General features: G+C 40.6%; 1 protein-coding gene across 2 annotated transcripts in view; it reads right to left on the bottom strand.

Annotated features, from left to right (window-relative positions):
* Nucleotides 1–13,095, bottom strand: part of LLGL1 (LLGL scribble cell polarity complex component 1) — a 261,337-nt gene that overhangs the window by 86,860 nt on the left and 161,382 nt on the right. For both annotated transcript variants that reach the window (XM_069210096.1, XM_069210097.1), the window contains exons 6-8: nt 10,890–11,052; nt 9,582–9,717; nt 1,071–1,125 (exon numbers count right to left, since the gene is read on the bottom strand). In XM_069210096.1, the coding sequence (XP_069066197.1) occupies nt 1,071–1,125; nt 9,582–9,717; nt 10,890–11,052 (354 nt within the window). The remainder of the gene's footprint in view (nt 1–1,070; nt 1,126–9,581; nt 9,718–10,889; nt 11,053–13,095) is intronic.

Raw genomic sequence — 13,095 nt, 5'->3', positions numbered from 1 at the left:
GAGGACTCTTGCTCCTATTAATTAGGATCCCAGAGTACTTTCTATAGTTCACCTTGGTCTCTTAGGAACAGTGTATTGCTTTAATAGTCAGGAACAAAATGATCCTGTTAAGAACTGAAAACCTATAAATACTGCACGAGTAAGTCTGAAACTAGATCGCTTGGATGGGCCCAAAATCAACTACCCCTTAGCAACAACACTCACATAGCTAAAGAGTTGAGCCTCAAAACAAGAATATTCACTACAAACCATCAATGATAACTGGCTATGCACAGAACATTCAAAAAGGTGGGATGGAAGGTTGTAAGACTCATCCAAACTCCCCCATTATGGAACACCACCATGTGGCACACTCTCACCCTACATACTACCCAGCCACAGTGGTTCTGCAACAAACTTCCCCACTGGAGAACACCCTCTGGATGAATCACAACTGCAAATCAAGCTTAGGCACACATCGGTAAAACAAGAAAGTTGTGAGCGCTGCGCTATAAAAATACCCAGTTACGTAACATCTAAACATACGCAAACATCCTAAAGGGCAGGAGCACATATCGATTTGTCAAACTCGCTATAAGCTGCCAACGGATTCTACAGTATCTCACAAGTGCAAATCTTCAATCACACCCGTGTTCCCATAGGAGGCTTCAATGCAACCAACATGTAATAAATGGGGTATTTTACTGTGACCACTCTAGAAACATCTTACGAAGTTAGCTTTTGGGTTCTGTGCAATTACAACCACGGGGCACATGGGCTGAACTCTTCACTTAGAAATCCAACCTGGGGACAGGCAGGATTTATTTATTTATTAGAACAACGAAACCAGCACAGATGTTCGTTCTGTAGAACAGTCACTACCGCACACATTTTGCGCTATTTCACCTTCTTCTTGTTAGTGATCTGAAAGCTGAGTCTGTCATTTCGGGTGGTGCCTGCTCAAGAGTTTGTCAACTCACCACAGCTCGACTCCAAACACTGTGGGGACCATTTGACTATTGTCCAACTGAGAGCAGATCTGTTTTCCAAAACCTAAGAAACACAGCAAATGGATGCACAGTCCAACTTACCCAGAAGAACATGTTCGCCACTGGATTTTGTTGATGGCTTTGCAGGGAAATGGACCTTAAAGAAAGGACAAGAGTCTTAACACTCCTTGTTTAAGTGGCACATACGTGGAGCTCAGGGGACAGAAGCCCAGCCCTCTCCACACAGTAAATCTTTCACATGTATTAATCAATTCCATACTTCAGCCATATTAACTGAGTTAATCCAGTTCACATACTCCCTCATACCCAATCACACATGAAAACGTCCCTGAAGCTTCCACTTCATTTAAGCATATTTCTGCTGCATTCAGTGAAATAAACTTAAGCACTCTGCACGACACTGAAACAGGATTTAACCATCTAAAGAACACACATGGTAGTAGTTGGAAACTGAAGATTCCCAGCTAAGCCACAAAATCAAACCTCAGCTGTGGACTGCCTAACCTCTCCAGTATGAGTAAAAAATAAAAAAAATAAAACGCAAAGCACTTTTGCTTTGAGAGTTACTGTGCAGAATTCAGAGGGCGAGTGGTAGAAGTGTCATTACTGTGCGCTAGAAGACAATCCACATGTGGCACCATGTGTATCTGCTGGAATCTCACCTGACTAGAGCACTTAAGAAAATTACACTGTCCACACTACCCAATAACCAGAGGTCTGTAACTTACCAAAGGCGAAGGGTGTCTTTGTGATCTTGTTACGCATTTGACCTTTCACTCTGGCTAAGACATCCGAGTTACACCTACCTCAATCTAAAATGTCTGGGTGCATAGTATAGCACAAGGACACAGAACTAATGAGTTTAACAACGGCAAAAGGGCCAGATGGCACATCAAGCAGGCAGCATTATTCCATGCCAGCTTTTCCTAGTACTGCTGTTTTCACCACTGTGCAGTTCAGGAATAGGTCATGCCTAAGGACCTGTCGAGCTCCCTTACACTTTGCACCTTTCATCTGCTTAGTCATTTTGGTACTTGTGCTAAGTCTTCAAGGTTGTTCTGCTGGCTTCATGTATAAGACGTTTCAGGAAAACACTACTTACTATACACTCAAGTACAGCATTAGGGCTTGCAGATGGTAAAACTGCAAACATGGAAGCAAAGTACCTGGATTGATGCCATTAACAGCATGCCCATTTAGAAACAGGAAATAGGCCTTACACTGACGGTAGCACAGTTTCAAGTATGGAAACATACTGATGCAACAAGGAACGTTGTCATGCACCAGGACGGCAAAACAATTTAATCGAATGTAAAGCACAAATCCTAGCATGCAATAAAACAAGTCTGCCATTAGCGCTGAAGGTTTTCTAGTATTCACAACAGAATTAACTGGAACTCAGGAAAACTTTGTTAAAAGGTCAAATAATTTACCAACAACATGTCAGAGGCTGAACTTTCAAGTAACATCAGCTGAAAAGTTTATCACATGGTTAGAAAGCCTGTAGAATCGTGTGGGTGACCTACTTTAACTTCCACTGTGTAAACAATATTTTACAAAAGCAGTGGGTTGGATCGGTTTAGGCTTGAGAGCCACGTTGCTTTAAACTAAGAGCAAAGGACTAATAGCTGAATTTGAAGATTTGCTTGTAAAGCACTGAAGGTGTTAAATATTTTAAAAATAGCTCTAGCAAAGCTTGAGTACTTTCTCCTCAAAATCAAACCAAAAATATTAAAAGTAAGCTGGAGACATCAGCTCCTTAAAAGGTGTCGCCAACAGTCCATATAGTGGGTCGGCATTTCCCAGGTCAGTGCTTTAATATACAATGACTGCAGTTAGCTCCGCCAAGGAGACCATGTTGACCAACTTAATTACACTTTCGTACCACGAGATCATAGACTTAAAGTCCTACACCTCAAACACAGCTTAGCCAAAATTCATCAAACTATGAACAATATCTAGTGCATGTGATAGTATTTGTGCCCTTCTGCATCTTTTTCAAGCCTTACATTGTGGAGAATATAGTTATCAGGGGACAAAAGGATCACAAAGTTTCAGATCCAAATAGTATTCTGTAAGATTCTTAACACCAAAACAAGTCAAGTATGACCCTTTGACTACGAACCACCAAAACGTCTACAGCATTATTGTAGCCACCTTATTTTTGTATAACTATCAAAGTGACTAAGTGTGTTAACCCTCGTGGCGGATTTCTGCTGTTACGCAGAAGTTATAAGTTGGAATCCAATCATTCTAACTCTATACTTCAGAGGTCGGTCAATGAGGTATCATTAAAACTAGCTAATAATGCTTTGTAGAACAACAACTTATTACCCACTGATGTAAATTAGTGCATGACAGACCTACACTGCTGAGAGATATTTCACCATCGAAGTAATCTTTGTTATCCCAAAAAATGAACCATGTATACAAAAATTCATAAATGTATGAGAACCATGCACTACACAAACATCGAGAACATAACAGCTGCTACTTAGCAGAGCAAAACTAGGACTATGTATGAAACATTTTTGCCACCAATATTAACTCAGTACCATTTCAATCAGATTCACATAGGACTTCCAATCAATAACATTCTGACATTGAATGTCTCTTCATACTACGAGGACACCATCCAAATAAAAAAAAATAAAAAAAATTAAAAACTAAATGTAATAAATGGTACGACGCAATTAGTTTGATCTAGGTGAAGGATAGTTCATAATCATTCTGGCCATATTACATAGATAGGATGTGGTTGGCATCGTCACTGCCCAGCAGCAATCTCCACCAGTATGCAACATTATGAGTGGTTAAGTTCTTTGACCATCTGGTGGGTGACCGGGGCTGCATGTTTTTGGTGGTGTCGCTACTTCAACATACTGGGGCATAATACTAATGTGTTATTATGGAGCCCTCGGGCAAGTGGATCTTTGACTGCTTTTAGATGCGGTTACTTCACAAAATCCCTTTGCACTCAAGGGATCAAGGCGTAAACTCTTCAACCTCCATGTTTAGAACATGGACCTCAAAGCTCCTAAATTAAAAAACGTAATATTTTTTGTTAATACATTAATTGGTAGGTTGTGCGACCATTCAATGGTCTATTGCTAAATTCTCAGGACGAATGCAAATAACAAAACTATGCTCTACTTTCATTTGTTAGGATTTTAGAGTTGTTCATTAAAATGTTGTCAAATCTTTCAGTTTGTGATGTAACGGTCCATAGCCGGGTCTTGAGAAAATAGATACCAAATGACCCAAAAATGAACACGTATTAGATCTTAGAAACATGGTGGAAACTATGAATCTATTTAGCCACAGAGGTTTGAGCTCATCAATGCTAGTAAAAGAAATAACGTTTTAGAAATTGGTCATTGCCAAAGGTTGTGCTTTCTCGATTTGCAGTAATCTACAGAGATTGAGAGAAATTATGCTAATCAGTTTTGTAGACATGACCAGCCTACACAGAACGAGGCCTACTAGGTTTACTGAGATAAATAAATGTTTAATTAGATATAATAAATGTCTAGTGAGATATATAGGCACACACCTGCTTTAGTTAACTGTTAAAAAAGAACGCTGTCTAATCCGTCAACTATTCTTCGTTAGAAGTTGCTCTAACTATTCTCCCTGCAGCGTATGTGGACCAGTTTAAAAAAAAAAATAAGATCCAGAAAAATTAGTCGGGGTTTGAAGCCATTCACTGTATTGTTTACAAGCCACGCGGCTTAATCTGTTAAACTCTTGCCACAAAGATCTACATTTACCCTTCTAGCTACAAATGCTAATCCTGGCAGAACAGGATCGGCCTAAATCCTTAAAAATGGAGTATCACTGAGTTATTAGCAACATGTTATTTAAAGCATTATCAAGCCACAGACTGAGGTCACAATCACATTTACCATGCGCAATGTAGGTCATGGAGTACAAAAACATTTGTTAAGTGGCCTATTACGATCACTTGTTAATGAAGGTTAGTAAAAAAAGAAACACTGGCACCGTGGATAGTCCTGACCACTCTGGGACGCATATGGACTGTGCTAGGATGGGAAGCTAATATCCTATTTCATCGGAGAAGACAGAGGAAAAAAAGGTTGCAACTGCCAGATAACATTAAAAAATACTAGAGCGGGAATGTATAGAAAACTATACGAAAAATCTCACAATGCAAATGCAAGCAAAGATGGAGGAACTTAAACTAACACCATTAACATGATCAAGACTGATTACATAAGTAAGCATGATAAACTATGAAGCCTCGGATGAAATGGGCAAACTTAAAGCCTGGCTTAATACAAGATAGGAGGGGCTGATCCATATAAGAGAAATAAAAGTGCGAGAGAGACACAGTCATAGAGGACAAAGGAGTAACAGATGCATTCGCTGTCTTTCTACAAGAATCCCGATCCAAAACAGACTTGACAGCTCTGGCGGATTTTATTCAGGATTGACAGACTAAAAGATTAAGAAAGGACAAAACATACAATCAGAAGACAAAATAACAGAGGAGGATATAGGAATGACACGAACAATTTAAATTCTGAAAACTCCTCATCCCTACTAGTCTGCCTGCTGACCTTCACAAAAAGATGACAAGGTCAAACGTTTAAGCCAACGCATGAAGTGGTCTTAGAAGCAAATGAAAATAGCTATTTAGGGACCTATGCACAGCCATAAAAGTATTGATACATAAGGAAGGTAAACCGAGGGATGAGCAAACACCACACTGCTCAAATTCCACAATTAATTCTAAAACTAAAATCCTGGAATAGTGGCTAGCTGTTCAAAACAAGCACTGGCAAAGCCAATTGGTCTTGCCTATGCAAGATCTACTGGATTTGCCAATGTGTTTTAGCCATGTTGTATGACAGTGTGCCTGCTGTTCGGCACGGCTAAAAGTGAGGGCGGCAGGGTGGTGGAGGAAAGGGTGGCAGAGTGGTGGAGGAGAGGGTGGCAGAGTGTAGCTGGGTGGAGGGGTATAGTGTCGTGGAGGAGAGGGTGGCAGAGTGTAGCTGGGTGGAGGGGTATAGTGTCGTGGAGGAGAGGGTGGCAGAGTGTAGCTGGGTGGAGGGGTATAGTGTCATGGAGTGGCCTAAAGTTTCATAGTTTGGTGGTGAAATCTTAGGTACTGAATTAATGAAAAGTGGGGTGGAATAGAGTGGAGGAGAGTGGAGTATGCATGGTGTGGTAGCAAAATGCCAGTATAGCAAGCACAAACTTCAATTGAAATGACCATAACATTTGCACAGACACACAATTTTACTGAGAAAACTATACAGCGCACAAATGATAGTGTAGAAATAGGCATCACCTATTAGATTGATTTTGCTTTTCCCTATTAAAACAGTTGTTTCCATCACACTTCAGAATTACAGTGTGTTTAATTTGTGCTTTCCAAATTGATATATTCTGAAATATTTGTACAGATCATTTACAGTCAATTACATTATTTTGTGTGCTAAAAAAAAAAAAATGATAACAGCCCACATCCTTTTTTTACCTTCCCCTACCCAAACCAGATTGCCACATAAATCCTCACTCCACAGTAGAGGGGAAAAAAAGTAAACACCCAGCTCCCTGAGAGACAGAGCCGAACATTCGACCTCTGTCTTTGAATGCACAGCAGATATGACATGATAAAACCAAAGTTTAAAGATGTGCTTACTGCTCAATCACTTCTAAATTACAGCATGTTTATTTTGAGGGCGTTTCGGCATACCCTACCTCCCCTACTTCCAGTGGCAATGGCATGGGCATGAAATTGTGAAGGAGGATTGCGTACGTTATGCTTTTAGTAAAGAGAACTAACCAAAATAAACAGACTTGTAGACAGAGCATTGTTCTTCACAGGCATGCAAGATTGGTGAACTGGAATGGTAGAGATGAGTAGAATCAGTCAAGCAGGAATATAGGTGGGGGAAAACCTTTGTGAGCAAGTATACAGGATATAAAACACATCTGCTTTTCTCAAGATGAGTCGTTTTATATTCGATCACAGGGGCTACACACCATTGCTCAGAAAGGGGGGGGGGTAAATCAAAGGCCACTACCACATGATGCCCCATCAGGGACCAATTCTATATTCTAATTGAGGAACAACTTAACTGAAGAAAAAGAAAAGGGCACTGGATTAACAACTAAAACACAGATAACAGGGGGTGCACACCTAATGTAAGTGACTAAATTACTGGGATCTAGGACATGGGAGGCAGTAGGCATATCAACCTTAAAGTTTGGGACACAAACTTAATAGTCCCTTTTGACTATCTACAGATGGAATATGAAATCAAGTAAGTCCCAATGGCTGAAATACTTACAAACTCAAACATGTGACAACCTTAAGAATACAGAAATAAGATCCACCCAGAAGAGGAGGTCATTGGATGGACACATACTGGGGCAAGTCATATACCTTAATTAAAGAACACTCAAGTTAAACATACAATAAGAGTTAAACTGAGGAACAAATGGCAACAAGATAAGTAGATAACTCTCTGGCGGAGGATTTGGTTTCTTAAGAACGGTAGCAATAAAAACTACCTCCAGGCAATCCAATTGAAGGTACCGCACAGAACATATTCATATGAATCCAATTATTATCGTAGGTAAGCAGGTGATAAATGCAGACAAAAATGTAGCAGAAGCGACCCTTCTTTCACACAGTATGGAAATGTCCAAAATATGGTATGGGAGGAAAATGAAGTAAAGTAGAAGCATCAGTGTTCTTACAAATGCAAACGCCCCCAGCAACAGGACTACAAGGTGTCTGTGACAATGCAAATTATACAAAATATAAAGTTATTGGTCAATTTGGGTTTTGTTATAGTAAACTTGGCTATATAGTAATGGAAGTTGTATAATTTTTTTAAAATCAAAAATAAGTTCTTAAAAAACCTTGAGTTCAAAGGTGTAATAGTTAGGATTCAAAACCTAGAAACCATAGATATTACCGCTCAGTATGGTGAGGTACTCAACTATTGGGTCTACCCATCACCCAGCAATGCACTAGTTGGTACCTTGCATCAGAAATCTCAGGTGGTCTTACAAACACAGAAGACAGTGGATGAACACATCATTGGGCTCTTAACCCATCTGTTTGTGCCAACAGATGTAAAGCATGTATCTATCTGATCTCTGCAATGAGACTTACCTGTCAAAAGAGTTCTGCAGCCCAGCAAAGCTCCTTACTAGTCTTTAGCTATATTTGCCTTCATAGTTTAGTTGCAGTCACATTTTTCCTTGGTGAAAGTGGCACTGCTAGCTTCAATATTAAAACAGTTTCTAGGGTGCATTTGAATGGTGAAATTGTAGATATTCTACATAGTTTCTCAGTGGATATTTCATGCCTAGCTGAAAAATAATAACTGGAAGAAGGATACCTCAATCGGCCACTGATTAAATCTTAGTTCACAAACTGTGTGACCTCATTCGTCACATTAGAAGATATTTTCCATATTTTAAAAACTATACTGACAAATACATTTCTTGTCATCATGAATCTCAGCAATTGACAATGTATGTTAAGACTTGTAATTTGTTCAGATACATGTTGCCCAGAAATCTATTTGTGCCCATATACAGTTTGAAATCTGGTTAAATAAATATCCCCTAATCCGAGAAATGAGGCTGCACATCTATGATCGATTGAGGTTTCTTTCTTTCAATTACCATTGTTTTCTGTACCAACCCAAACAGTTCTTAAAAATCCCACCCCATCTACAACTCATAGTATCTGATAACTGACACGGGAAGTCACAATTCTCCAATTAAGTCGTCTGTAGTCATGCGTAAGCACATGAGCAATACATTAGGAGGTGCTACACTTAGTTAACCATAAATATTTTTTTCATAGTTTTAAAATTTCGGATCTTAGTTATTGCCCGTCATAAGGAACACTTATGACTAAGTTTTTTAAATAGCAAAAAGTAGTAACCAATCTTGGTAAACAACTGTAGCTAATGATAAGCAAATATTGAAACAGTAGAACCTGTCAACATCACGAGTCAAGGAAGGAAGATCAGACTCTTTGTTTTGGCTCTTAAACTCCTCTGTGAAATCTTGGGTACTGAATTAATACAAGGTGTATTAGTACTAGAAGCCACACACCACATTTTACTTGTACTTTTATTGCAGAACTGTATCATTTAGAAAATCGACACTGTTGATGTTTTGGTATTTGCATGGCCAATGGAACATTTTTGGGAATAATAGATGCATAATTTTGTTGATTACACATTGCAGAGTTTAAAGGCTTCGGAACTTCACAATGAGCGAGAGTGCAGTATGAAAAAGAGAGAGGAGAGAAAAAGAATGTGTGTGTGCGTATCTTTGTTGAGTGGAGAACTACTGGTCCTAAATTATTCTATAGCATTATCACCCACTAAAATGTTTGGACTTGAGTGATAGTGATTAACTACATTTACAAGTCTTTCTATGATAGCACATCCTGTTCTAGCAAAACTATACATTAAGGCATTAAAAGAGGAAAAGCACTGAAACACTTGAAGGCACCAGTAGAAAGTTTTTTGTTGTTGTTTTTTTTTTAAAAGACGTTTACACTTCCCGAGCTATGCACTTGATGAGACTCACCATAAGGTATTGATGAGGAGGCCGGTTGTGAGGAGTTAGGGCAGTCACCGTTTACAGACCAAACCATGTAGCCTCCATCACTGTGCGAGCTCACCATGGTTTTGCCACTCCGTTCCCAGCAGAGACTTTCCAACTGCTGCAAAAGTAAGTACCAACCAGCATGGTTAACTGTCTAGCATGCAACATAAGTAACACATCATAAATATTCCTTCAATTTGTAACTCCCTTCTATCGTCACTCAGCAGAGCAAAGGCCACCATTGCAGACCCCCATCACCCGCCACCGCTGGCAAAATAAGATGTACAAAAGAGGGTCACTACACAATCGGAACCACCTTGCCCATAAAGAGGGATGAGCTAAAGACCATTCATTAACTATAAACTCAAATCAATGCAGAAGCATGATCAGTATGTCTTTCAATAGCCATCCACCCACTCATCCATAAATTCAGTTACATATAAGACAGGACACAGTCTAGCTGCTTGGTCAAATTACCGATATGTCAACATGGGACTCACTTCAATGAACTCTACTCAACGGGGTTTGGTCACATGGCGATTCCTCTGTCTCCTCCAATGCTTCCCTTCCCCATTTCCCTGTGCACCTTACTCTGTTGCCTCTCTTCAATGTTCCCCTTGGATGAAAAGCTGCTTTCATTTTTGTGGGTGGACAACGGCCCAGATGTCCAGACAGCGGAGGCGGGCTCCTTTTTTTCCCCCTTTATTCTTTCTATAGGGATGTATCCCTTCCTCACTCCTGCTTTGCTTTTTAATTTACAAAGGGTGTCACCTTGCAGACTGCTTCCTACAGGGTGTTGCTTTCTTTCTATTTCTGCTTCTTTGTGACGTTGACCCCCAACATTTTGCTACCAGCCAATACTGCAGTGGGTTTGCAGCCTATGGAATACCTGTGATGGAATGTCCAGTAGTGGTGCTAACACAGCAAGAAGGCTGCATACTGGCTTGGGTCCACAGAAGCTATACATATTCTAAGCTTCTCCCAAGCAACTCTTCATTTTAAAGCTTCTGGAGTCGCTTTTGAATGGCCTGCACCAAAGCACTATGAAAGTGCAAAAAAGGCCATACATTTTTCTCTGCAAAAAAAAGAAAACACTACTACCTAACCCACTTACCAACAGCAAAGGCTGCTCGACTATCTGAAAGACCTCCCATCCCCAGATATCCGCCTACAGAGGTTGGCCGTTCAATAGCAGCAAACAAGAAAAGTCTGCAGTTTTGTAGTCATTATCCAGATGTAAATTCTTAGTTCTTTGAATAAGTCTCAATGCCACCGTGATCCACAACCTACCTGATTTCCCAGCAAAAGGTGATCCACATGTCGAGTTGTATGGTCCCATACGACCACCAGGCCGCGACTATAGCCAATCAGGAGCTTGTTGGGGTCTTGTGGGTGTTCCTGTAGTGATTCCACTGGTCCAAGTGCTTTACCACACCTGTAATCATCTGGCAAGCTGTATAACAAAGGAAGGAGGTTAAGCAGGGATTGCTCTACCAATTCATGAATGCAGCAGCAAAGATGTGGTGAAGGAAAATTGTTACGTTTGCTTTTTTATGTCTGGGTTACCACCAACACAAATTCAGCAATTATGACCTGAAACTCTCCGAGCCCCTAGTACACAGTTAATGCAATAGGAATTTCTGGTGATTCAACAGTGCAAAAAATAAACATTTCGAACATTATATCGACTTAACTCTCCCGGTAATTGTTTTAATCTTGGCCTGCTCTCTGCACTAATAAAGATAAATCTTATAGAGAGTTTTTGAGCCAATTTTACTCTTGGTTTGTTTTTCTCGCTCTCCTTTCTTTTCCTTTTCTCCCGACTTATCTGCGGGACAGTGTGGCTTCATCGAAAAAGAACTCCGGCAAAGAGCCCCCCGAAAGGGTGGTGCCCGTCAGACATTGCAGCGCCAGTCTGACGAGGAGCTGGTCCGATGATGAAGCATGACACCCATTTGGGTGTGTGAGGACTCTTGCTCCTATTGTATAGGACTCCCTATTGAATAGGACCTCCTAGTACTCTCCCTGTTTGTTTCTTCTTGCTCTTTAGGAACAGTGTATTTCATTATTAGTAACTGTTATTGGAGGGTATGCACTGGACCTTTAATTCCTCCCAATCCCATTATATTTTTTTGATGTACTGAGCACAGCAGTTTTGCTGCGGGATTATTTCTAGTCTCTTTTGAGACTTCCCCAATATGGATAATTTCCAGGGGTTAAGCTTCGACGATGACATTGTTTCCGCGATCCTTCAGACTCCATCCATTCTGGTAAATGAAGGTGCAGGGCCTTCGGGCCCCACTAAAGCAGAATGGGATAAATTATCCTCACTAAAACGAGACTTGATCAAGACAGTCCTCCATGGGACAATTATGACGGAATATCTGAGAGCCAACATAGCCCCCAACGGATCACTCGTGTCAAACATGCCTAGGATTTTCCTACAAGACCTTGTCTTTAGGAAAGACTGGGCTCAAATTGCCTGGAAACGCACCCGTGATTGGTTGGTACTGATTATCAATACCTCCAAACGGATAGCAGAATCCATGGCCGTACAGATTTCCTTTATGGAAAATACATTGAAAACTACTGTTTCCATCACAGCATTTAAGAACCGATTAGCTGAGATCAATTCTGACTTAAATGAGTCAAAAGAATTTTTAACTCAACAAAAAATAACGAAATTGCAAAAAGATATCAGTAGATTTAGTCGAGAAAAAATCTACCCCTATATTAAGGAAGACTATTCAACTGATTTACAATCTGTTTCATCTGATGATTCCTCTACGTCAGTTAGGAAACCTTGCAAATATAGCCACAGTTCTTCATCCGACGGGTGGAGTACAGATGATGAGACCTCAACCATATTATAACTTTCCACAATTCCATCCTAACCAATCGATGGGGTGGCAGCAACCCTTCCCGTTTTATCAACCCCGCCCCATGTTCCCATATGGGCCTTTTTTAGGCAACGGCAGGGGAAGAGGCAGAAGACGAGGAAGAGGCAGAAGGGTCCACTGGGCACAGGAGGAGCCCCAGATGGTCACACGGAGTCAGGGCAAGAACCAACCACCAAGGACTTGGTTATCAATCTGTCTGCCAGACCCCTCTCCCCTGACAAACTATCTGTCCTCAACAAGGGTCTAGGGTTTGTACCGACTCCCAGAGATGACTTTTTCCGCTTACAAGGTGAATTAACTCAGTTCTTCAGGAAAATTCAATTACAATCTTTCTTTGGTGATAGACCGCTGGATGTAGCACCCACGGACTCAGGTCTTAGAAAACCGTCTAAATTTATGCCCCCCGCAGCGGCTATGCCCTGCGAGATTCTGGCATTTGAAAAAGCGGTCAATATTGACCTTAACAAATTACGACCTAAACACAGCTTTGTGAATATACCCAGAGTAGAGAGCGCCGCTCTTAAGAGGTTGACAGCTGATAATAACATCATTATCAAGCCAGCAGACAAGGGCGGCGCCATAGTCGTTTTGAATTC

The sequence above is a fragment of the Pleurodeles waltl genome, chromosome 10 (assembly GCF_031143425.1).
Source record: "Pleurodeles waltl isolate 20211129_DDA chromosome 10, aPleWal1.hap1.20221129, whole genome shotgun sequence".
NCBI classification, from domain to species: Eukaryota; Metazoa; Chordata; class Amphibia; order Caudata; family Salamandridae; genus Pleurodeles; species Pleurodeles waltl.
The sequence above is the reverse complement of the archived record's forward strand: the minus strand, read 5'-3'. Positions and strand labels throughout refer to the sequence as shown.